Source organism: Lemur catta, chromosome 1, assembly GCF_020740605.2.
Source record: "Lemur catta isolate mLemCat1 chromosome 1, mLemCat1.pri, whole genome shotgun sequence".
NCBI classification, from domain to species: Eukaryota; Metazoa; Chordata; class Mammalia; order Primates; family Lemuridae; genus Lemur; species Lemur catta.
This window is the reverse complement of record NC_059128.1, coordinates 52957462-52983203: the sequence shown is the minus strand read 5'-3', so window position 1 is coordinate 52983203 and position 25742 is coordinate 52957462. Positions and strand designations below refer to the sequence as shown.

Here is a 25742-nt window from a genome sequence, read left to right as displayed (position 1 = left end):
GAGAGAGAGACAGACAAAAGATCCTACTCCACAGACAGACTAGGGGTCCTTTCCTGAGCAGGAAGGGGACCCTTTATGGGGCAATGGTAACATTTTTAAATGTTCAAAAACTCCATTAGGAACTGTATGTGACCAGCATTGTGTTGTAGTCCAGCCATAAAGGTTAATCATAAACTGCTGTCATAGAAAGGTAAGTGCAAACAGTTTGTAAGGCATGTGGCTTAGCAATTCATCCATCCTCAGGTGGTCCCACGCTGGCGACATGCTAACGACTTCCTTGTTCAGGGTGGTTAGGGTCTGGTATCAGCCAAAATGGCTGCCTTAAGGCTCTCTTGACCTTCCTTTTCTGTCTTATCCCTACATTAGTCACATTCCTCACAACCCTGTCCAGTACACTCACTCCCTACTCTGCATGCATTAGCTGTACTGGCCTTCCAATTTTCCAACAAGACCTGCTGCTTCCAACAAGGTATTGAACAAACTTTCCTCTATCTGCTGATAAAGTAAATACGCAAAGGGCCAGTTCATATATATATAAAAGTGTGTGTATCTATTTATGTATGTGTATACACACACACACATAAACTCTGACCCATAATCTGCAGCAACCTGCCCAGGAAACCAACCTATTATCTACAATAACCAGTCTGGGAAGCCAGCCTGCTACACGTCAGACCTACAGGAAGCCAGACTGCTATCTTTAGCAAGCAATTCAGGAAGCCATGCAATAACCCCTGAAACAACTGGCACAAAATGTCCAGGACTTAATAACTGGCAGTTTTCCTAATTTTTGTCTCACTTCCAACTAAGGACCAACCAGAGAGCCAAATATGTACGCCTAACCAATGACTACTAGAGGTCCCCCTCCTGGTTAGTCTGCCTACAGCTTCCCCCATGCCAACAGCCTCCAATAAGGGCATATCTAAAGCCTTCTCTTTTTCCACTATAAATCTTTCCCACTCTTCTGCCTGCCTTTGATCTCTGCCAAAATATAAGTGGTGGTGGCTTACTCCCTTCTTATAGCAAGTTCTGAATAAATAGACTTTGCTTGCTCTCATTCAGTCCTTCATTTATTTTTACACTGCAAGGCTCTTTCTCTCCCTTGAACCTTTCCTTAACATTACTTATCACAGTTAAGGTTTAAAATGTCTCTCTGTGCACTAGACTATAAGCACTTTGAGAGAAGACACTCACTACTATAACTCCCAATGCCTATCACAGTGCCTGGCACATAGTAGAAAACTGATAAATATTAATTGGATGACTGAATTCATTAAAGTTTAAAGCTAATGAAGCTTTAGATCATGGCCAAGAAAAAAAGAACTAAGAAGATATAAGATAGAAGAAATTCTATTGTAGTAGATCTTTAAAAATAGAGAGAAAAGGGATAAGATGAATGGGCTAAGCTACCTTTCTCACCTGGAATACTTCTTAAAATGTCAATTTCTGAACACCACACCCAATCAACAGAAATAGAAGCTCTGGAGGAAAGAGGTATAGGACCTAGCACTCTGAATTTTAAATAATTTCTTCCAGATGATTCTTATACATACTAATATTTGAGAATAACTGAGCTGCTTAAAGGGATAGAAAACACAGAGACAACTTTTGCAGTTAGCTGCAGAAGGCTGACTTAAAAGAAGCCACCATCACCAATAAACAGCCACATCATCAATGTGCCCCATCATCAATAAACACTCAGCAGTGTTTTGTTCTCACAACCCTCATATAACTCCTACAGCCAACAACCAATGTAAGAAATATTGAAACAATTTTTCCATCATAAACTAGGGCACCAGAAATAGTTCAGTACCCCAGGAATAGTTCTTTTTCCTGGGAAGAAGTTAGATGAAAAGGTTTTTATAGTTTTAGAAGTTCACCTTTCCAAAAATTAAGCATTTTTTCAGAATAACTTCATCAACCAAATATAGCTTATTCTCAGGTGTTCCATGTCTCACTGAAACATTCAAAAATACCTGGTGCAATATCTGATTTATAATCATTAAAAATCTCCAAATCTCATTAGTAATTCCTTTCAATCAGATTAGATTTGAAGTAGCAGAAGGCCCAGCATGGTGGCTCATGCCTATAATCCTAACACTCTGGGAGGCTGAGGCAGGAGGATCGCTTGAGCTCCTTGAGCTCAGGAGTTAGAGACCAGCTTTAGCAAAAGGGAGACCCCTATCTCTAAAAAAACAAAGATTTGAAGTAGCAGAAAACTACCCTGATAAGCCTTTACTTAATTTACTTTCCTCTCTCCTGAATATTCATTGCTGTGTAATTAAAATTTCAGAATCATTTGTATACTTTATAACTTACCTCTTTTTTTTGGAAAATAATTTATTATTATTTCTTAGGACAACCTTCCTCCTATTCATCTATTCCTCTTCCTTCATTCATATGTAGACCTGACGCGTACTTACAGAGTCCAGTGTTAACCACTGTTCCATTGGTGGTTGGTCGGCAAGATAATCACCTGTTCCTTTCTCCATAAAAATGGGGGGTAATTGCTAATAATTTAGTTTTAAAAAAAAAGTATTTGTAAGAAAATCCAGAAATGAAGTCACTGCTTACTTTTTCAAATTTGTTCTTGATTATCACCAAAATGTTGGGGGACAAGAGAATTTCTCCATATTTCTTCTGTTTTTCCCAAAATCAGTGAAAAAATTTTAACCAAGTAACTTTCCAGATTGACTGCAGCCAGGTGGTCTTTCCAAGTCTCCCAACTGTTCAGTTACAACTTCTAAGCACTAATTCCTTACTTCTTAAGCAAAGGTCTATCCTCACTATCTTCAAGAGAAAACATCCTGGTTTGAAATCAGTTCCTTGCAAGCTAAATGCAGTGCTTTAAAAAAAAAAAAAGCTTTAAAAATAAACATAAACGTTAGAAAGTAAAGGTCAATTGTATTCAATTCTATTTGTGTAGGAAAAAAAAGATATAATACTTCCACTGTTCCTTGTACTTGGTGACCTAGCCCTAGTTACTTAACCCATTCTTGCCTCTTTCTTCACTTGTAAAATGGAGATAATAATTTTATCTACCTCACAGGATTAAACTAACATTAACACTGGCAATTTCTGGGTGTTGACATTAGCTTTATTCTTTGCAGTATTCTTACTTAAGCAAAGATTTTTCTTAAAAAAAAAAGAGAGAGAGAGAGAGAGAAATTCTGGCTACCCTAGAAGTAATATTCTTTTCAAATAAACATACGGTGATCTTTGAAGTACCCACGCACAAGAAATTCCTGTGGAAAATTAATTTTTCGTTCATTAGGTATCAGATAAACCTGGGTTGAAACTGGCTCTTCGTTTTTGGGAGAAAGTCTCATTCCTAGTACTTATTTCCTCTTTACGTCGATTTCCTCCCCTACGAAACTGTAATATTACCACCCACTTCACAGAGTTGTTCTAAGAATTAAATGAGGAAATGTATGTAACGTGTTTACCAATAGTTTAAGAATTTAGAGCTCCAAGAATAATTACAGGAAAATTATTCATTAATTAAAAAAACATTTAAGGATCCTTCACTACTAGGGAAGCATAAAAGTTAATCTCTGCCCTAGCTTTAGAAGAGGGTAAAAGATCGAGAAACACTTCAGACAGAGCTACTTGCGCCACTAATTTAATTCGCCAAGGCTTCGTTACACCACCGGAGCCCTAACCTTGGGCAAGAGTTTGCGCATGCGCAGTAACGGTCCCGAAACCCGGCGGCTTGCTCCGCTCCTTGCCAAAGGTGCCCACTTGTGCGCCTGCGCCGTGACCTTGACCAGGCGCATGCGCTGGGAGGGACTGGCGGGATTGAAAGGCATGGCGTGGGTACCAGCAGAGTCTGCAGTGGAAGAGTTGATGCCCCGGCTGCTGCCGGTGGAACCCTGCGACTTGACGGAAGCTTTCGATCCCTCGGTACCCCCGAGGACACCTCAGGAATACCTGAGGCGGGTCCAGTGAGTGATTTGGCCCTGTGCGGGTGGGCTGGTCTCCCGCCCCGGCCCTGGGCACAGCGTCTGGTGCCCTGCGCTACCCCTGTGTGCGATAAAGCCCCGCCTCTATTCCTGTTCCATCCTGTCGTGAACTCCGATCTGCTCGAGATCCCTGGATTACATCCTAACGTGGGCTAGTTTGCTTTGAACTTGATTGCACGTATCAAGATGTGTGCTTGTAGATTTGTTTGCTTTCAACCCAGATAATTTCAGAAATATATTGTTTAGGATTTCAATTGGAAGTCTGAATTTTTTCCTGATTTCACAACTGTAGAAATGGATTGCTTGTTTTACACCTGAGCAAAGCACAATAGTAATTAAATTTGCATTTATTACTTATTTGTAGGATCGAAGCAGCTCAATGTCCAGATGTTGTGGTAGCTCAAATTGACCCAAAGAAGTTGAAAAGGAAGCAAAGTGTCAATATTTCTGTGAGTTTTATTAACCGTCCAGAGACCTGCCCCTCCCCCAAAATTAAAAGACTAAGGCTCTTCCTATAGTATCCGATAGTGTCAATTATGGTGTAGGTAAGATTTGACTACTCCCAAAAAGTTATACATTCGTTTGTACTTTTCCTCCAGAAGGACATTTGGCACATACTGTCAATGAAGAGGCTTTCCATAACCCTAGCATTTGCGGAGATGTGCCCATCTTAGAGACATAATCCAAACCTAAAGATATCTTTAGGTTACTTAATGCTATCCTTTATTTTTTAAGGAAACTCGTCTGGTTCTGTCTTCATAATTATTATTAGACAGGGGTTTAGTCTAATTTTGTGTACTTTGCATGTTTTGAATTTGACCAAGTTTCCTTTATTTTTTTTTCTTTTTTTTTAAGAATAGAAGCCCAAATGTCATACTTTTCTAGCTGTTTGCACACTGGGAACACTCATTCATTTATTTATCTAGCACTTTTGGGGGGGCTACTCATCAATCAACTTAAAATAGCTGGGACTACATTACAGGTACCTGCTACCACGCCTGGCTAATTTTTAAATTTTATTTATTTATTTATTTATTTATTTAGTAGAGATAAGGTCTTGCTATGTTGCCCAGGCTGGTCTTGAACTCCTGGCCTCAAGCAATCCTCCCACCTTGGCATCCAGAGTCACTGGGATTACAGATGTGAGCCACTGTACCCTGTTTACCAAATTTTAAAAAAAGTGATCCCACTAAATTCTATTTCAAGGCAATATGTGATTAGTTGTGAATTATGTGCCATTTTAGATTACAGGTTTGTTCCTGTAACCCCAGCAGATTCAGGAGGCTGAAGCAAGAGGATCGCTTGAAACCAGGAGTTTGAGAGCAGCCTGGGCAACACAGGAAGATCCTGTCTCAAAAAAATAAATAAAATAAATAAATAAAATATCTTTAAGTTACTTGAGTACATTTTGCCCATACCAAAATTCTTTTTTTTTTAATTTTATTGATACATAGTAATTGTACATATTTACTGGGAAAGTGTGATATTTTCATACCTGCATATGAAAGGTATGATCATCATTTCAACATGTAATGATCAAATCAGGGTAATTAGGATATCCATCACCTACAACATTTATCATTTCTTTTTGTCGGGAACATTTCAAATCTACTCTTCTGGCTATTTTGAAATATACAACCAATTATTGTTAACTATAACCCTATTGCGCAATTGAACTCTAGAACTTATTCCTTGTATCTTAACTATGTTTCATACCAAAGTTCTTTATTTGGGGTGTATCTCTCCTTTTGTTCTGTTCTGCTATTACAGACAGATAAGACTAGCTTATATTAATATTTTCAGGGCTCCTGTCATTTAGATTTCTTAGAAACTCTCAACTATAAAACATTCCAGATTTCTCTTATTAAAGTGACTAACGATCTTTTCCTAGCGATTTTATGTACTATTTTACATAAATAGTAAAGTGTTTATTTTTCTTGAATAATCAATTATATAGTTTATTATTCACTCTTCTTGGTTCTACTCTTACTCTGTAGAGGCATGAGATTCTAGTTATGACACTAACATTGATCCTAATATTCATGAACTGATCTCTAGCTTTCAGGATGCCAACCTGCCCCTGAAGGTTATTCCCCAACACTTCAGTGGCAACAACAACAAGTAGCACAGTTTTCAACTGTTCGACAAGTAAGTGTCAGATTTAATCAAATGAAGCTCCTGTCACATTTATTTCTGTTCTTAGAAAATAGTTGGAAAAATAAGATTTATGATTCTGAAGTATACAGAATCTTCATGAATTAATTACCAAATTATGATAACTAAACATAATATAGTTTGAAACATATTTTCCAAGTTTTAGATAGTTAGAATTTTGTGCAGAAACTGATTTCTTTCTTTTGTTTACCCATTCTCTGAAGAACACTGTCTAACTTTTCTTCTTTTAGAGTGTGAACAAACATAGAAGTCACTGGAAATCACAACAGTTGGATAGTAATGTGACTATGGTATGTAAGTTTCTCAGTTTAAGTTGTACAATGTATACTTGTTTGAAATAGTACATATTCCATTCTTTAAAGATTCATTTTCTTAGTTCATGTTATTTTCGTTTTCTTCCATATACCATTAATAGTAACAGTTCTATTATATTAATGGCCTGTAAAGTATAGAATTAGTGCAAATTGTTATTTTCATGATAATCTTAATCCATAATATCTTGGGAGACTTTGGATATGTGATTGTTAGGCCTCTACAAATTTTTAAGGATTCTTCTAGACATTACTTTTTGGGAAATAAATACATTTTCAGTATTTATAAAAAAATTGAATAAAGGCTTATTGGATTTCCCAGATGAGGTTGTGGTACACGCAGTAAACCTACACTTTTACAGCATATCACTTCTGCTTCCCAATACCAGTGACATATTAGGGAAGCCTGTCATGGATACTGGGAAGTAGTATTTTCCTGCATTTTATCAATTTAGATACAATTTTAAGCTCTTCATGCTTAAAACCCCAAATAAAAAGGGGAGTTGAGAAAGACATGGCTACATTGTTCCAGGGAAGTTGTTTTTTTGTTTTGTTTGTTATTTAATGTAGAGACAGGGTCTTGCACAGGCTGGTCTCGAACTCTTGGCCTCAAGCAGTCCTCCTGCCTCAACCTCCAAAAGTGCTGGGGTTATAGGCCTGAGCCACTGTACCCAGCCCAGGGCAGCAGTTTTTAACCTTTTAGGAACTCTCATATTCCTTCTGAGTATCTAATGAAAGCTGTTTATCTTAAAAGGGGAACAAAATGCACCTATGTACAAAATTTTGCACATAGTTTCAGGTAGTTCATAGATTTCAGATTTTAAAAGTTTCCTTTAGGCAGTGCTGTCTAACCTCTTTCACATGGTGACACATTGGGGTAAATGGCTGCTTGTATACTCCTGCTGAGACTACCAGCTGAAAGCTGAGAGATCAGTATATGGCATCTCTGTATGCTTCTGCATACCACTTGAAAGCTTTGTTCTGGGAGAAGTGTGAAGGAAACTAACTTATCACTTGCCCAGGGCTATTTAACTCATAAATGGTATGGCTAGAATTCAAAACCTAGTTTGTCTGACTCTAAAGCCTGTGTTCCTTTTACTATGCAGTGGTGCCTTCCTAGTAAGAAGGGAGGGGTGGGAATATAGGTATATATTTTTCTTATTCAATGTGAGGACTTTTGGGTACGTGCCCACTAATTCAAAAAGAAGCCACATCAGTATCATGATGACTTGATATAATTTTGTCACAAATGGAAATGACCTAACATAATTGATTCAATAAACTATGGTCCATCAAAATAGTGGAATAGTATGTAGCAATTATAAATGTTCATCATGGCAAATGTAAACATTAAGTAATCAAATGAAAAAATTTAAAAACACTGATAGCACCTATGTAAATATTATAAACATTTGTTTATTGATTTATCTAATCATTTATTAAGCACATTATATTATAACCAAAACAGAAGGAGTCTTTGACCTAATGAAATAATAGGAAAAGGTAGTTACCTTGTTCTAGGACAACAGGTTTTAAACCTTTTAGCAGTCTCATTCATCATGAGAATCTAATGAAAGCTATTTATCCTCAGGGAGGAAAAATGCACCTATAAATGTAGAGTAATTTGCAAGGCAGTATGTACAAATAAAAGTTGTTTTGTTAAGGTGGTTATATTGGACTGAATGCTTCTCCTAACTGGTCTTGCTTTTACTATCTGGCAACTTAGAATAAATCTATTCCTTCTCTGACTGGGCAGCCCTTCAAGTATACAAAGTATGTAATCATTTCTCCTTCTCTGGGATAAACATTCTTCATTCTCATGAGCATTCTTAGTGCATTTTTTTCCATACTGATTTCCATCTTTATCACCCTCTTTTGGACACACCCTTGCTTGTCAGTGTCCATTAAAGTGTGGTCCAAACTAAATATACCCCACATACAGTGTAACCACTTCGGCACTATGTTTGCTAGGGCTGCCATAACAGACTAGGTGTCTTAACAGAAATTTATTTTCTCACCGTCTTGAAGGCTGTAAGTCCAAGATGTCAGTAGAGTTGATTTCTTCTGAGTCTTTTCTTCTTAGCTTATAGATGGCCACCTTCTCCTTATGTCCCTACCTGGTCTTTCTTCAGTGTGTGGGAGTCCCTAGTGTCTATACATCCAAATTTCCTTTTTTTTTTTTTTTTGAGACAGAGTCTCACTCTGTTGCCTGGGCTAGAGTGCCATGGCGTCAGCCTAGCTCACAGCAACCTCAAACTCCTGAGCTCAAGCAATCCCACTGCCTCAGCCTCCCGAGTAGCTGGGACTACAGGCATGTGCCACCATGCCCAGCTAATTTTTTCTATATGTATTTTTAGATGTCCATATAATTTCTTTCTATTTTTAGTAGAGATGAGGTCTTGCTCTTGCTCAGGCTGGTCTCTAACTCCTGAGCTCAAACGATCCACCGGCCTAGGCCTCCCAGAGTGCTAGGATTACAGGCGTGAGCCACTGCGCCTGGCCCTAAATTTCCTTTTATAAGGACACCGGTCAGATTGGATTAGGGCTCATTCTAATGGCCTCATTTTAATGTAATCACCTCTTTAAAAACCTTGTCTCCAAATATAGTCACATTCCGAGGTACTGGAGGTTAGGGCTTTAAGGTGTGAATTTTGGGAACACAAAATTCTGCCTGTAACTGGCACTGTATCTTTGAAAGTGATGGGACTATGGGGGATCCTTACTTCTTTTATACTATTCAGTATATAAATAAGTACATAGAAATAAGTAAATTCATTTTTTTCTTTCAGCCAAAATCTGAAGATGAAGAAGGCTGGAAAAAATTTTGTCTGGGTGAAAGGTTATGTGCTGAAGGGGCAATTGGGCCAGCTACAAATGAAAGTCCTGGTATCGATTATGTACAAGTAGGTAATATGTGGATAAACTAGACAAAAAGTGTTCTAATTTTGGTGCATTACTTGTCTTAGGAGATCAGCAAATATATCCCATGAGCTAAGAATGATTTTTAGGTTCTGTTTTCTTTAGGTTTTTTTAAGAGGCAGAGGTCTCTTCTGTGTCATGATCACCCCAAAAAACAAAAAGAAGTGGGGGTCTCCTTTTGCCCAGGCTGGAGTGCAGTGGCACAATGATAGTTCCCTGTAGCCTTAAACTCCTGGCATCAAGCCATCGATGCCTGGCATTTTTTAGCTTTTTTCTTGTTTTGGAGACAGAGTTTCACTCTGTCGCCCTGGCTAGAATACAGTGGCATCATCATAGCTTACTGCAACCTTGAATTCCTGGTTCAGACGATCCTCCTGCTTCAGCCTCCCAGATAGCTGGGACCATAGGCACACACCACAACACCTGGCTAATTTTTTCTATTTTTTGTAGAGACAGGTCTGTTGCTTGCTCAGGCTGGTCTCAAACTCCTGAACTCCTGAGCTCAGGTGATCCACCTTGGCCTCCCAGAGTGCTAGGATTACAGGCATGAGCCGCCATGCCCGGCCAGTTTTTAGGTGTTTTAAGGGTTGTAAAAAAATAAATAATATGTAACTAAGACTACATGGCATGCAAAGCCTACAATACTTACTGACTTTTGGCAGCCCCTGACTTAGTTTATTAGCTTTTTAACTTAAAAAGTGACAGCTCAGTTTCTGAACAATTTACTGTGACTTATTTAAGTTGTCTTCATATCTTTTATGTTTAGCTGTGTAATAATTTTATGAATTAGATAGAATTCAGTTTTTTGAAATGATAAGGCATTGGGCAAACAAGTTAGTAGCAGTCAGAGGAAAACAGGAAAGCAAGATACAATTAGAAAGGTGTTGTAAAATGCTTAGTAAATTGCATAATCTGAAGATGAAATGTTGAGGATATATTTAAATTTCACATGGCATTAATCATAAATTATGTAGCCAATTCTTTGTCCTTTTGGATTCACTTGCCCCTGAGTTTGCAGATGTTCCCATAGAACCCACTGTATACATCTACATTACTATTTACTCCTTATATCATGTTATTCTGTTCTGTTCAACAAGTATTTATTATTTGCTATATGGTGCCATATTGTGTTTTTCCCATTTAAAACTAATTTTTCCCCAAAATGAAAAGAGCTCCAAGAATCACTAAAAAGACCAAGAACTACTCCCTCCCCGCCCTGCCGAAAGAAAAAAAAAAAAAAACCCCACAGGCAAAGAGTATACATAGACATCTCACAGAAAGGAAATATAAAATTGTTCTTAGATGACAAGATGCCAAACCTCACTGTAATAGAAATATAACTTACAACTCTGCTGAGCTCCTATTTTTCAGATAACATATTGGCAAAGAAAGTTTTGAAGGCCAGGCGAGTTGACTCACACCTGTAATCCTAGCACTCTGGAAGACCAAGGCAGGAGGTTCGGTTGAGGTCAGGAGTTCGAGACCAGCCTGAGCAAGAGCAAGACTCATCTCTACTAAAAATAGAAAAACTGGCCGAGCATGGTGGCACATGCCTATAATCCCAGCTACTCAGGAGGCTGAGGCAGGTGAATTGCTTGAGCCCAGGAGTTTGAGGTTGCTATGAGCTAGGCTGAAGCCACAGCACTGCCCTAATTCTTAAAAATGTTAGATTTAGCTGAAAATTTTGAAATGGTGTGTATAACATATTAATGTCATCTTATCAATATGTTATAGTTTTATTGAATGTGTTTGATAAGTTAACTTTCAAGTAGTATCATTTTTTAAAATTTCATACTTTTGACATTTTAGTTGCTAAAATCATACTTTATTTTAAAATTTATATATTCAAATTTCAAGACATTGTTTTCTTCAGCATTACCGACATAATTGTTCCTGAAATGTCTTGTTAGAACGTGCAATGAAAGAATTTTCTTTTATTTATTCTTTGTTACTAAACAACAGTGTGGTCAGAAATTAACCTGTTTGATAAAAAAGAAGTCCCTCCTTATAATACCATTTAGTAAATTTCAGTCTTGTTTTTTCTTTCAGATTGGTTTTCCTCCCTTGCTCAGTATTGTTAGCAGAATGAATCAGGTACAATTCATCTAATAATAAGATACATGCATTCTTTTGTTTGCAATCTATGTGAAAGTATTTGAATACGTTTACTGAATACTTACAGTATGCAAGACTTTGTCCTAAGCTCTTTAATGGTTCTTATTTAACTCTCACTATAACCCACTTTTTATAGATACCCACTTTATAGATAAGGAAACAAAATTTGAGTTTAAGTATCTTGCAGGTGATTTTTCTGCAAATAAATAGCAGCACTGGGATTCAGTGAGTGGTAGATTTAACTCCGGAGCTCATACTCTTAATCGTGGTACTAGCGTATTTAATTATATACATTTCAGTTATAAGGTTTAGATTCCAGGGCTTGAACTGAATACAGATAGTCCTCAACTTACGGTGGTTCGACTTAGGATTTTTCAACTTTATGAAGGGTTTATGGGGATGTAACCTCATCATAGGTCGAGGAACATTTGTACTAAGCTTAGAATGCCATTTCTAGTTCTAGATGACCTATATATTTCACTAAAATTGAAATACATAATTTCTTGGATCAAAAGGGGAGAATTATGGAGTTTGGTTCTTCAGTCTTTTTGAAGTAGAGACTCGTCATCCATTTCAAAAGCAAATAAAAACTTTGTTTTGTTCTTCTGGAAAGAGACTTAAAAAATTAAAAAAATAAAAGACTTTGTTTTACCTTCATGTAGCATTGGGTACTTTGGAAGATAATTTTTTTTTTTGAGACTAATACTCTGTTGGAAATAACATACAGGCTGATAGTTTTACTTACTTAATCATTTGCATTAAGATACTGTAGCAGTCATACTAAATTCCATCAATGTGATTTTTTTTTTTTTTTGGTAAGCATCCAACCGTATGTGAATAAACCAGAGAATATTTTCAAGACTTTGATAAATTCTGTCTGTATAGCTTCAAAACAGATCTTTCTCTACCTAATTTTCTCTTTAGATTTATAATTTGATTTAATTTGAATTGGGAAATAAACTGAAGGTTTTTATGCAACTGATCCTTTTTTTTTTAACTGCATGTGACGTTTTTTAAGTGTTTATAAACTAAATACTAGGATTTAAACCAAGACGTAAGTTGATATTTGAAAGTATAAAAATACTTGTTTTAAAAACCTCTTCTCACTGAGTGAACTGTCTAATCAAATTACTAATTAGAATAACTGTTTTCTTTGAAAGTCTAGAGGATAAGCCATTTTAAACATTAGAGTTATTTTTAAGTAAACTTAATGAAACTCATGTTTTATTACTAATACAACTCTTCTTCCCTGCCCTACCGTTTTCTTTTAGGCAACAGTAACTAGTGTCTTGGAATATCTGAGCAATTGGTTTGGTGAAAGAGACTTTACTCCAGAATTGGTAGTATATTGCATCTTCTTATTTTCATAATGCAGGCAAAATTCTTTATATAGTCATGCACCACATAAAGACATTTTGGTCAGTGTTGGCCTACATACACAACAGTGGTCCCATAAAATTATAATATTGTATTTTTACTGTATTTTTTTATGTTTAGATGTGTTTAGATACACAAATACTTACCATGGTGTTATGATTGCCTACAGTATTCAGTACAGTAATGTTGTGTACAGGTTTTGTAGCCTAGGAGCAATCAGCTGTACCATATAGCCTAGCCATACAATAGGCTGTACCACCTACATTTGTGTAAGTATACTCTGTGGTGTTTGCACAGGGACGAAATCACCTACAGATGCATTTCTCAGAACAGAACATATCCCCTTTGTTAAGCAACTCATTACTGGACTTATATATGAGTTGGGACTCTATAGTACTTATATTTATATATATGTATGTATACATATATGTATAACTGTATAATCCAAACTATACTTATTTGTAGTAAAATAAGGAAAATACACCAGAATGTAAATCAACATACTACTGCCTTCACTGAGAAGGTTTTGCTTTGAGAAAAAAATGTCAGTGAAAGGGTTGATTTATGTACTAGTACAAGCACTTACCTTGTTGTAGACCAATAACAAACAGATCACAGACTGGCAGCAGCTCTGCAGACCCCACTTTGAAAAGTTTGAAATGCCTTTTTTTTTAAAGAGATAGGGTCTTGCTATGTTGCCTAGCCTGGCCTCACTCCTGGGCGCAAGCAATCTTTCCACCTTAGCATCCTGAGTAGCTGGGACTACAGGCACAAAAGAATGTCAGAAATAACAATGATAGCAAGTACTACATGCCACGCCTTTTTCTAAGGACTTGGATATAATAACTCATTGAACCCTCCGATAACCTATTCCCTGTTATAGCCTTATTTTACAGATAAGGAAATAAACATACAAAGGGGTTTAGTAGCTTGCCCAAGGTGACAGAGCTTGTAACTGGCAGAACTCAGACTCAAACCCAGGCAATCTAGCTCTAGAGTCCATAATCTTAACACCTATACTACATTGTTCCTTTATTTTATTAGTTTATATTCACAGCTCATTTTTCACATTTAAAATTGAATAAATTTGGTGAATATTACATAAAATGATAATATTAATCCTCCTAATTTGATTTTAGAATTTTTACCTAAACTCTTCGTGGTCCAGGGCTAAAAGAAGAAAAAAAGAAATTTTACCCTCCTTTGAAGTAGATTTAATTTTTTAGAATATTTGCAAAGAGCATATTTGAGGGCCGGGCACAGTGGCTCACGCCTGTAATCCTAGCACTCTTGGAGACCGAGGCAGGAAGATCGCTTGAGGTCAGGAGTTCGAGACCAGCCTGAGCAAGAACGAGACCCAGTCTCTACTAAAAAATAGAAAGAAATGATCTGGACAGCTAAAAATATATATAGAAAAAAATTAGCCGGGCATGGTGGCGCATGCCTGTAGTCCCAGCTACTCGGGAGGCTCAGGCAGGAGGATTGCTTGAGCCCAGGAGTTTGAGGTTGCTGTGAGCTATTCTGACGCCACGGCACTCTAGCCCGGACAACAGAGCGAGACTCTGTCTCAAAAAAAAAAAACATATTTGAGGCTACAAAACTCCCTGTCAAAACATAAGATATAATCTTTGCCCTCTAGAAGTTTCTAGTCTCCTGGGAGAGAGAAATAAACCAGTATTGCATTATAGTCTGTATGTTTCTCAGTCTACCTCAGCAAAATGTCTTAGGTAAGTCATTTCCATGAGTACAATGACCATATTTTTTATCACTAGATTTTTTTTTTTTTTTTTTTTGAGACAGAGTGTCACTCTGTTGCCTGGACTAGAATGCCGTGGTGTCAGCCTAGCTCACAGCAACCTCAGACTCCTGGGCTCAAGCAATCCTCCTGCCTCAGCCTCCTGAGTAGCTGGGACTACAGGCATGCACCACCATGCCCTGCTAATTGTTTTTCTATATATTTTTAGTTGTACAGCTAATTTCTTTCTATTTTTAGTAGAGATGGAGTCTCGCTCTTGCTCAGGCTGATCTCAATCTCCTGAGCTCAAATGATCCACCCGCCTAGGCCTCCCAGAGTGCTAGGATTACAGGAGTGAGCCGCCGCACCCATCCTTTTATCACTAGATTTTAATTTTATACTTTTATATTTTTATTATTTTAAATCTCTACTATATAGCATACCATGTATTTTGTTTTAAACCACATACTTTTTTTTTATACGGAAAAAATTTATGTTTAAAATTACTGCCTCTGATTCCTTCAGTGGTCACACATGTCTTTTACATAGTTGTAGTCAATGTGCATATATATATTTTTTAGCTCACATTTCATATATATATATTTCTATATAATCTAATTTACATAATTGCCATTGTCTTACTGTCTCTTAATTTACTTTGATTCTGTCATTATTGACCATTTGGGTTCTTCTTCATGTTTTGCATTTGTCAGTAAATTATAAACATTTACACTAATTTTTTATTAACTTCTCAAGATATTTCTAGATTGGAATTATTAGATCAAGATTTTCTAAGCCTTTGTTACATTTTGCCAGATTGCTCTCCAGAATAAATGAATCAGTTTATAATGTCATCAGCAATGGATACTTAAATTTATTTCTCTTGTCTGCAACCCTACTTTAAGTTGAACCATGTGGAATTACCATTTTTGTAGCTTAAAAATGTTTGATTAGGCTGGACATGGTAGCTCACGTCTGTAATCCTAGCACGCTGGGAGGCCAAGATGGGAGGATTGCTCAAGGTCAGGAGTTTGAGACCAGGCTGAGCAAGAGTGAGACCCCCATCGCTACTAAAAATAGAAAGAAATTAGCTGGACAACTAAAAATATATAGAAAAAATTAGCCGGGCATGGTGGTGCATGCCTGTAGTCCCAGCTACTCGGGAGGCTGAGGCAGAAGGATTGCTTAAGCTCAGGAGTTTGAGGTTGCTGTGAGCTATGCTAACGCCCTGGCACTCACTCTAGCCCGGGCAACAGAGTGAGACTCTGTCTCAAAAAAAATGTTTGATTAGGCTGGTTATGGCTTCTCAAGCCTGTAATCTCAGTGCTTTGGAAGGCTGAGGCAGCAGGATCGCTTGAGGCCTGGAGTTCCGAGACCAGCCTAGGCAGCATAGTGAGACCCTGTCTCTACAAAAAAATGTTTTTAAAAGTTTGATTGTCAAGAATTCTGTATTAGTCCATCTAACATTATTTTATAATTTATTTTTCAAATTTAGCAAATTTGTAGTAGTATTTCAAATTAAACATTTCTTTTAATAATAGTGAAATAGAATATTTTTCCCATATTTTGGTATATTAGTTACATTTTCAATAGATAACCTTGTTCTTATTCTTAGGCTGCTTATTTATTGGAATCTAGCTGTTGAATGTAATATTCAATATCAGTTCTTTATGTCTGAGAGTGACCTTTTATTAATATTATCTGACCTGTTTTCTTTCTCTTCCTTTTATCTTTTTTTAACTCCTTATTGTAAGATTTTTTTTGGATTTCTTTTTAACTTCTAAAGATTACTCACTTATGAGGGTGATGAATTTGGCTTTTTCTTTTACTTAGTGAATGCACATTATGAAACAGCATAGCTGTATTTGCCAGAGAAACCAATAAAATGTTTCTGAACCACTGACAACTGATTCACTGAATTTTTTTCCCATTTAAAAATTGTTTTTTATTTTTAATTATTTAGGGTACATAATAATTGTATATATTTATAGAGTACATATAATGTTTTGATACAGGCATACAGTGTTTATTAATCAAATAAGGAAAATTGGAGTTTCTGTCACCTCAGACATATATCATTTCTTTGTGTTAGGAACATTCCAATTCTACTCTTTTAGTTATTTTAAAGTATACCATAACTTATTGTTGAATATAGTCACTTTGTTGTACTATCAAATATTGTCCATTCTATATAGCTATCTATGCTTTTTTTTTTTTGAGACAGTCTTACTCTGTCACCCAGGCTAGGGTGCAGTGGCATCATCCTCCTGCCTCATCCTCCCAGAGTGCTAGGATTATAGGCATGAGCCACCACGCCTGGCCCAAACTATATTTTTGTACCCATTAACCATCTCTACTTTATCCTCCCCTCTCCACTATCCTTCCCAGCCTCTGGTATCCATCATTCTACACTCTGTCTCCATGAGATCAATTGTTTTAATATTTAGCTCTCACATATGAGCAAGAACATGCAAGATTTGTCTTTCTGTGGTTGGCTTATTTTACTTAACATGATGTTCTCCAGTTCCATCCATGTTATTGCAAGTGGCAGGATTTCATTCATTCGTATGGCTGAATAATATTCAGTTGTATATATGTACCACATTTTCTGTATCCATTTATCTGTTGATAGACACTTAAGTTGATTCCAAATCTTGACTATTATGACTGCCTGAGGTTTCACACTGATAATCCTTTAAATCTTATTTTGAGTAATGTGTCATTAAAGATATTCAGTTTCTCTATATAGGTAACCATACCATCAGAATTCTGGTACTAAGAAGATTAGTGTTTAAGATGAAAACTTATGTCACAGGAAGTTTGCTTATCATAAAATAGCAGAAGAAAAAAGGACCTTTTATTTTTTCTTAGTATTACTTGGTTGTTTTTGAGCAACATAGACTTATTTTATCATCTGAGTGTGAAGCTATTAAGAAAGGTTTTGGGGGTTTTTTACTTATTATTATTTAGTATTATCACAGTGTGCTGACTTTGAGAGAAGGAACCTTTCAGCAGGAATACATTTTTGACAATCAGTAGAGGTTTTGAAAGTTTAGAGGACATTTCAACACCTGAATACTAGTTTTACATAGTAAATGTGTGCCTTAAAATTTGAGTCAAGTTTAAATGTATAATTTTTTTTAATATAGAAGAGAATTCCACTATTTGTAAAAGAAACCTAGATATGAACCTTTTTGTTTAAGAAAAAGTCATCTTATTGATTTGGGGTTCCCTAAAGAACTAAGTGTGTTGTATAAATTCCCATTTAAACTTTATTCTGATATTCTTTAGTTTTCCCCAAAGTGATGTGCTGCTCAGAATAAACTAAGTCTTGTACACCACTGGTAGAAATATAATTTAGTATAACCTTTCTGGGATACAATTTGGTATTACATCTCAGAAACCTTAATGGATATACATATCCTTTGATGCCACCATTTTACTTGTAATAAATAAACATTTCCTATGTTGTCAAGTGGGATTAACAAGAGAATGTTAAGTGCCATGTTGAGAGTTTTTAATAACATTCCCTTGTTAATCCCACTTCACAACATGGGAAATGTTATGTAACAAGTTTAAAAGAGGCTACAAGATGGTATTACAATTGAAAAATGGTTGTACATATAAATAGGAAAAAGGTGAATATTTTACAAATTAGCACAAATTTTATTTGATTGATGAGACTGTAGGTTTGTTCTTTCCTTTGTGCTCGTGGAATTCTTCACAGTTTTTCTCCATCAAGTATATATTAGTTTTGTAATTGAAAAGCCCATTTTAAAAGGAAATGGGGATAAATTCACCCTGTCATGGTATTTATAGAAGTACCAAAACATTATTTCATCTATAGCATAATTAGTTTGTATGGACTCAGGGGACAAAATTATCAAATGATATGTAAATCTGTCCATAGAGGGCAAAGAAAAAAATGTATATTAATTTTGTAAGGATTTATACATATTTCAATGTAGTTTTCTGCTTATGAATGAGACCTTCAGCTGTCATAAAAATATCGGAAATGAACTCTTTGGGGGTCAGGGAATATTTTGAGGTATCCAGTGTTCTGTGTCTATGGTTACAGATGCAAGAAATAGCACCTTGCTTTCTGAATGATACTTTGTTGTCTATATCCAAACATAATACAGTTAAATGTTTTGTGAATTTATTCATAGCAAATAACCAGGCAAAACATTGGACTTTTTTTTTTTTGAGACAGAGTCCCACTTTTTCTCCCAGGCTGGAGTACAGTGGCACAGTCGCTGCAGCCTTGAACTCAAGCAGTCCTCCTGCCTCAGCTTCCTGAGCAGCTGAGACCACAGTCATGTGCCACCACACCCAGCTAATTTTTAAAATTTTTGTAGAGATGGGGTCTCACTATGTTGGCCAGGCTGGTCTTGAACTCCTGGCCTCAAGCAAACCTCCTGCCTCAGCATCCCAAAGTGCTGGAATTACAAGCATGAGCCATCACACCCATGGACATTTTTCAAAGTAAGTTAAATTTATGGCTCAGTATTTTTGTCTAATTATCACTTTTAAACATTTTATTTAGGGAAGATGGCTTTATGCTTTGTTGGCTTGTCTTGAAAAACCTTTATTACCTGAGGCTCATTCACTGATTCGGCAGCTTGCAAGAAGATGCTCTGAAGTGAGGCTCTTAGTGGTAAGTTGCAACTTAACTATTTCAAATTGAATGCACTCACCTATTTATATGATGGTAAAAAAGGATTCCAATGAAATAGGAGAACACATGGATTATTTTATTAGGTGGGATTAGATTTGGCCACATAACAGAAAAGCCCAAAATAATAGTAGCTTAAATAAAATGGAAATGTTTTTCTCAGATAAAGGAAGCCTGAAGGTAGTCAGATAAGATCTAAGGTGGCAGTAACACAGACCTTTGAGTTCTGCCACATGTGGTTTTATCTTCAGGATCACCTTGTGATCCAAGATGGCTGGTAGAGCTTCAGCCATTTATATTTCATTATAGGCAGCTAGAAAGAAGAAGAAAAAAAGGCCATCTTCTTTAAATACCCTTCTCAGAGGTTCCACAAGCATATCTTCTTAAATAGCTTTGGCCAGAATTGAGTCATGGCCATAAAAGACTGCAAGAAATGTTTCCTTTTGGCTGGGTGGCCATGTGCCTAGCTAAAAATGAGCTTTTGTGGCTAAATATTATTATAATAGTAGTAGGGGGAGACAAGCTAGAGTAGTCAACTAGCAGTCTCTGACACAGTGATTGTTTTGAATTTCTCCATTTGGACCCTTCCTCTAACTCATGTTTGCAGCATTACTATATAAATTAAACTGATACCAGATTAGCCCAGTTCTGATTGTTTTTTTCTTTCCTCCCTCCTTTCCCCTCCCCAAAATGTATACTTGTTCTCCATTGACGATTCTGAAATATTTTCATTCATCTTGCATGATGTGGCCCAGGCTAATTTATATGGCTTGCGCGCCAAACAAAATGTACTGTCTGTTTACTAAATATCCCGTCCTTAGTTCTTAGACTTTATTCCTTCTACAGAAGTGCCTTTCACTCTCTTCCAAACTGCATCTAAATATTTTTCACTGTATGGCTTGTATATTCCACCACTTGCTGTGCTACATACTTCCCCTTAACTAGAAAGAATCTCTCCATCCTGTTTTTCCAGCATACTTTGTATCCTTTTTTATGGCACTTAATACATTATTCCTTTCACAGAAGTTAATATGTCAGTATTTCATCTTCTGTGCTATTAGCAGATAAGGTTTTATTCAGCTTTGTTCCATGTAGTGCTTGGCACAAGGAAGAATTAAATACACGACCATCATGGAAGTGTGTCCCAAGTTTGAATTAATATATGACATTTTTGATGTAACATTACTCAATAGGTTATTGTGACTATTCCTCAAAATCTGTAAAACTAAGTTTTGTATTTATAAAATAAGACTGTCTTCCATGTCTGTTAGGCCTGTCATTTTAACAAATATTTAAAGTGGACTTCCTAAAATGTATAATTCAGAAATTGCCTTCATCATAATTCAGAACTCTGATCTGGAATATTATCTGGTATGTCTTATCCTGAAGCCAGGATTTCACTTTCTTGATTGTAAGTTCCTTAAAATATCTAATTTTTTCATTGCTCTCCAATTAGGACATAGGCTGTTATTGTTCCTCCGATAGGAACCAGGAAAATATTTCTCCCATGTTATCATCTTTAGAGCCCTCAACTCTTTCTTTTCCCTATTCAGAATCTTTCTTTAAAAGATGCTCTTAGTTGTTTCTCAAGAATTATTAACTCTACAGTTTTCTCTTTTTTGAGGGTTCCTAATTCCATGTGATGATTACTATCATCTAATACAATTTTCATGTTTTACATCTTAAGAGGAAATTTATTTCAAAAATAATAGGGAGGAACAAACTATTTAAAATTTTTCTTTCTTTTCTTTTTTAGGATAGCAAAGATGATGAGAGGGTTCCTGCTTTGAATTTATTGATCTGCTTGGTTAGCAGGTATAGTTAAGTAATCCTTGACTTCTTCCTTATTTGATTATCACTGAGAGTAGAACATATTTAATTTTATTGCATTTATATTATTTAAATTTCCTATGTCCTTTGTTTTCAGTTGGGGCATATTTTTATTTAGTACATGTTTGATTTTATTTCTTACATTGAAATTCTACCCTGAATTTATTTGTAAACTTTTTCACATTCTAAATTCTAAATAAAACACATTTATTTTAGATCTCTCCCTGGACATATTTTTGTTCCATTGGTCAGGATTTTTATCCCAAAGCCAATACTTTTTTAAAACTTTATAGTAGGCTGGGTGCAGTGGCTCACACCTGTTGTAATCCTAGCCCTCTGGGAGGCAGAGGCAGGAGAATCGCTTGAGCTCAGGAGTTCAAGACCAGCCTGAGCAAAAGTGAGACCCCCATTCTCTACAAAAAAAAAAAAAAAAAAAAAAACTAGAAAAATTAGTCGGGTGTCTTGGCATGTGCCCATACTCCCGCTACTCAGGAGGCTGAGGCAGGAGGATCCGTTGAGGCCAGGAGTTTGAGGTTGCAGTGAGTTATGATGATGCCACTGTACCACTCTAGCCGGAGTGACAGTACAAGATTTTGTCTCAAAAAGAAAAATGTTAAAAAAAAGAAGAAGAAGAAAGCATAGGTCTTGACTCTCTTTGCAATAGCATCTTCAACATGAGATATTGTTATAAACCTCTTTTTTTGTTGTTGTTGGTTTGTTCGTTTTGGTACCTTTAAGTCAATAGCTGCTAATTGAGAGAAATAACCTACTCAGATGAATGGAATCCTTTTTATCCAGGGTCAAATAGTTACATATGTAGTCACCTTAATTATTTTGTCAATGACAGTTATCTTTAAGTCTCCCCACCAACCACCTGGATTTTTTTCTTTGCCATTTATTTGTTGAAAAAACCGGGTCATTTGACTTGTAAAATTTCCTCTGTTCTGGAATGACTGTGTCTTCATGGTGGTATTTAATGTGTTCATTTATCACCCGTATTTTCTATAAACTGGGAGGTCTAAAGGCCTGATTATATGGAGTGTTTTTTGTGTGTTTGACAAGACTCTGTGGGTGCTGCTGTGTCACGTCAGGAGGTAGATAATGGCTAGTTGTTCTATTTTTAGTGGTCATAAAGTTGATCACTGGGTTCAGGTAAAGTCCACACCTATTACCTGTTGGTTTGGGCAGCCATTGATGACTGTTGCTTAGGTCCATTATTGCACTAGAGGTTCAGAAATGCTGGGTTTTCTGTTATTCCCTATTCATGTATTAGCTAGAATTTTTTCTATAAAAAGTAACTTCCCCTCAACAATTTGGCTACCCTGAAATATATAATTTATACAAACCAGGCCAGGTACAGTGGCTCAGACCTGTAATCCTAGCACTCTGGGAAGATTGCTTGAGCTCACAAGTTCAAGACCAGCCTAAGAGCAAGAACCCATCTCTACTAAAAATAGAAAAAAGTAGCCGGGTATTGTGGCACATGCCTAAAGTCCCAGCTACTCAGGAGGCTGAGGCAGGAGGATCGCTTGAGCCCAGGTGTTTGAGTTTGAGGTTTCAGTTAGCTATGATGATGCCACTGTACTCTAGCTGGGGTGACAGAGTGAGACCCTGTCTCAAAAAAAGCAACAACAAAAAAACCCAACAGGATGCATGATCAATTCTTTCCCTGTATTTACTAATTTTTGAAATAGTGAGAGGTGCTGTGGCAATTTTCAAAGATGACCAATAAGGTTGTTTCTAATTGGATTATCATTTTCAATTTAGGAATTTTTTTTTTTTTATTTTTTGAGACAGGTTCTCACTCTGTCACCCAGGCTAGAGTACAGTGGCATCATCATAGCTCACTGCAACCTCAAACTCCTCGGCTAAGTGATCCTCCTGCCTCAGCCTCAGTAGGTGGGACTACTGGTACGTGCCACCACACCTGACTAATTTTTCTATTTTTTGTAGAGCGGGGTCTTGCTCTTCTTGTTCAGGCTGGTCTTGAATTCCTGGCCTCAAGCAATCCTCCTGCCTTGGCCTCCCAAAGTGCTAAGATTAGAGGCATGAGCCACCACACCCGGCCTTGAATTTAGGAATTTTACATTTGATGTATTTCTTTCTTTCTTTCTTTTTTTTTTTTTTTTTGAGACAGAGTCTCGCTTTGTTGCCCGGGCTAGAGTGAGTGCCGTGGCGTCGGCCTAGCTCACAGCAACCTCAAACTCCTGGGCTTAAACGATCCTACTGCCTCAGCCTCCCGAGTAGCTGGGACTACAAGCATGCGCCACCATGCCCGGCTAATTTTTTTCTATATATATATTTTAGTTGGCCAGATAATTTCTTTCTATTTTTAGTAGAGACGGGGTCTCGCTCTTGCTCAGGCTGGTCTCGAACTCCTGAGCTCAAGCAATCCACCTGCCTCGGCCTCCCAGAGTGCTAGGATTACAGGTGTGAGCCACCGTGACTGGCCAACATTTGATGTATTTCAATCCATTGGAGTCACTATTATTCTTGATGCTCAAATTGTTCCATTTTTGGCCAGTGGGACCACTTGAGGTTAGTTTCTGTGTCCTTTGACACAACTCTTAGTGGGCTTGAGACAGAGACTTGCCTATGTTGCCCAGATTGGTCTCAAACTCCTGGCCTCAAGTGATCCTCCCGCCTCAGCCTCCCAGGTAGCTGGAATTACAGGGATTTGCCACCATTCCCAGCTGGACACTTAGTCGACTTTTATAGGTTTCTTACTTTCTGGTGTGCCAAGATGATTCAAATGTACTTTAGACTTTTCTGGCTTCAGATATAGAACTAGTCTTTTCTTCCAGGAGTGCTCATTCCTCTTTTTAAAGTAGAATATGGTATTTAGAGACCACAAGTTGGACACAAGGAAAGCTAGTTGTTAAGTTGGTCATAGCTTTTAGGGCCTTTCGTTAACAGAGCTAGAAAGTGCATTTTTTAGAAAGAGAAAAATAAAATCCTGAGTTCAAATTGATATCTTAGTTCTAATTTAGATTACATGATTTTTCTGTTAATGTTATATTTATTTTTTCCTGTGCTGCAAATTCTGGCTTTTGATATTAACATAATTATTGGCTATATCCTACAATATGCACATAATAGTTACAGAATAATAATAGTAATGTTACTGACAGATAACTATTGAAATAAGTTTAAGAATTCCTTGCAGGTTTTTTTGGTTGTGATAATATCTCACTCGGGACATACAGTCAAAATGCAGTGTTTAAGGTCACTTGAAGTTATTTTCTGTTTGGTTATGGCACCAACTTGATACATTGTAAGATTCATTTGGTAGAATTTGATTAGTGGTTTTCCTTTTTATTTAATCTTGTTTTATAATTACATAAAATAGTTATATTGTTCCAAAGTCAAAATTATAATTCAAGGTACATTTGGAGTATTTTTGGCATTTACCTTTATCCTTATTAGCTTCTTTTCTCCCTTCTCTTATAGTTAACCATTTATTATTAATTTTTGGTTTATCCTTTCATTCATTGTTTCTTTTTAGAAGTATAAGCAAATATGTATAAATATATTTGCAATCCTACACATACTCACTGAACAATCTGTTCTTTACCTTTTTTCTACTTAATAAGTCCTAGAAATCATACCGTAGCTGTATAGACATTTTCTTCATTCCTTTTTTGTAGCTTCATAATCTTCTACCATACAGATATACTACAGTTTATTTAACCGGTCCTCTTATTGATGGACATTTGGGTTGTTTGTGGTCTTTTGCAGGTAGTGCTTCAATTAATATCTTTATGCATAAATTCTTTTACTAGGTATTTTGACCAGCGTGATTTAGCTGATGAACCATCTTGATGCAGCTGATCTCACAGGAATAGAAGATATTTCTGATGAAGGCAGCCTAAGTCTGAAGAAATGCAATGCCAATTTAAGTACAGATTGCATCACATCTTCAGCACTATATGAAGGGTCCTCATCTTAGCCTGTGCAACTCAAGTTGATATTCAGAATATATTTGTATTGATTTGAATGTCTGAAATATCCATGGAAAATCACCCCCAGCTTTTGATAAACAATTTGAACAGTTTTCTGCAATCACATGCATTTAAAACAAATTGAGTGCCATTTATTGGTGAAGCAGCCAGCATAGAAACTGTATGATGAAATTTTACAGAGGTCCTTGGTGCTGTTTTATTGTTTATTTACATATGTGTATAAAATTTTATTGAAAATGTGTTTTGGTTACTAAAATTCTGACTTTTGAACAAAACAAAAGATGATGGATATCCTTAGTATTAGAATTAATATAATGTAGGTTAAATAGCTAATGTGTTCATAGTCAGCAATAAAATTAATCTGATATTTCCTCTTTAAGCTCAATACTTTTTTCAATGCCTTACTGCACAAACAAAACTTTTTCTAACAAACCATTTTCCAATAATATCCTAATAGGTCAACAGTTTTAATTTTTCTGTTAAATCTTTTATTTATACCACTTATAATTTATTTCTGTATCAGATAGGGATGTTTTCTTCTTTAAGTACAGAAGATCCAACTAGCAATGGTTATTCAAATAGGGGTTTATTTTTCTCACATAACAAGAAGCATAGAGGAGCTGGCCACTGACAGTGGTTCAGTTACTCAATGATGCCACTGTCTCTGAGATTCATTTAGCT

At 36.5% G+C, this 25742-nt stretch overlaps 1 protein-coding gene across 2 annotated transcripts; it reads left to right on the top strand.

Annotated features, from left to right (window-relative positions):
* The first annotated feature begins 3695 nt into the window (after positions 1 to 3695).
* Positions 3696 to 25440, top strand: GEMIN2 (gem nuclear organelle associated protein 2). 2 transcript variants are annotated; one of them, XM_045568224.1, is made up of 10 exons: positions 3696 to 3944; positions 4327 to 4411; positions 6021 to 6110; positions 6368 to 6427; positions 9238 to 9351; positions 11417 to 11461; positions 12754 to 12822; positions 19141 to 19251; positions 21026 to 21084; positions 24882 to 25440. In XM_045568224.1, the coding sequence occupies exons 1-10, from the start codon at positions 3775 to 3777 to the stop codon at positions 24919 to 24921; spliced, it is 843 nt and encodes a 280-aa protein (XP_045424180.1). In that variant the 5' UTR covers positions 3696 to 3774; the 3' UTR covers positions 24922 to 25440. The 2 variants fall into 2 exon arrangements, with proteins under 2 accessions (XP_045424180.1, XP_045424188.1); XM_045568232.1 differs by lacking the exon at positions 6021 to 6110 and having other exon boundaries at positions 3775 to 3944.
* The last annotated feature ends 302 nt before the right edge of the window (positions 25441 to 25742 follow it).

Bases quoted from the DNA above. Each gene is read 5' to 3' on its own strand.
- GEMIN2 (XM_045568224.1), top strand. From the start codon at position 3,775: ATGCGCTGGGAGGGACTGGCGGGATTGAAAGGCATGGCGTGGGTACCA. The intron at 3,945-4,326 runs GTGAGTGATTTG...ACTTATTTGTAG, and splicing joins GAATACCTGAGGCGGGTCCA to GATCGAAGCAGCTCAATGTC. The intron at 4,412-6,020 runs GTGAGTTTTATT...ACTGATCTCTAG, and splicing joins AGCAAAGTGTCAATATTTCT to CTTTCAGGATGCCAACCTGC.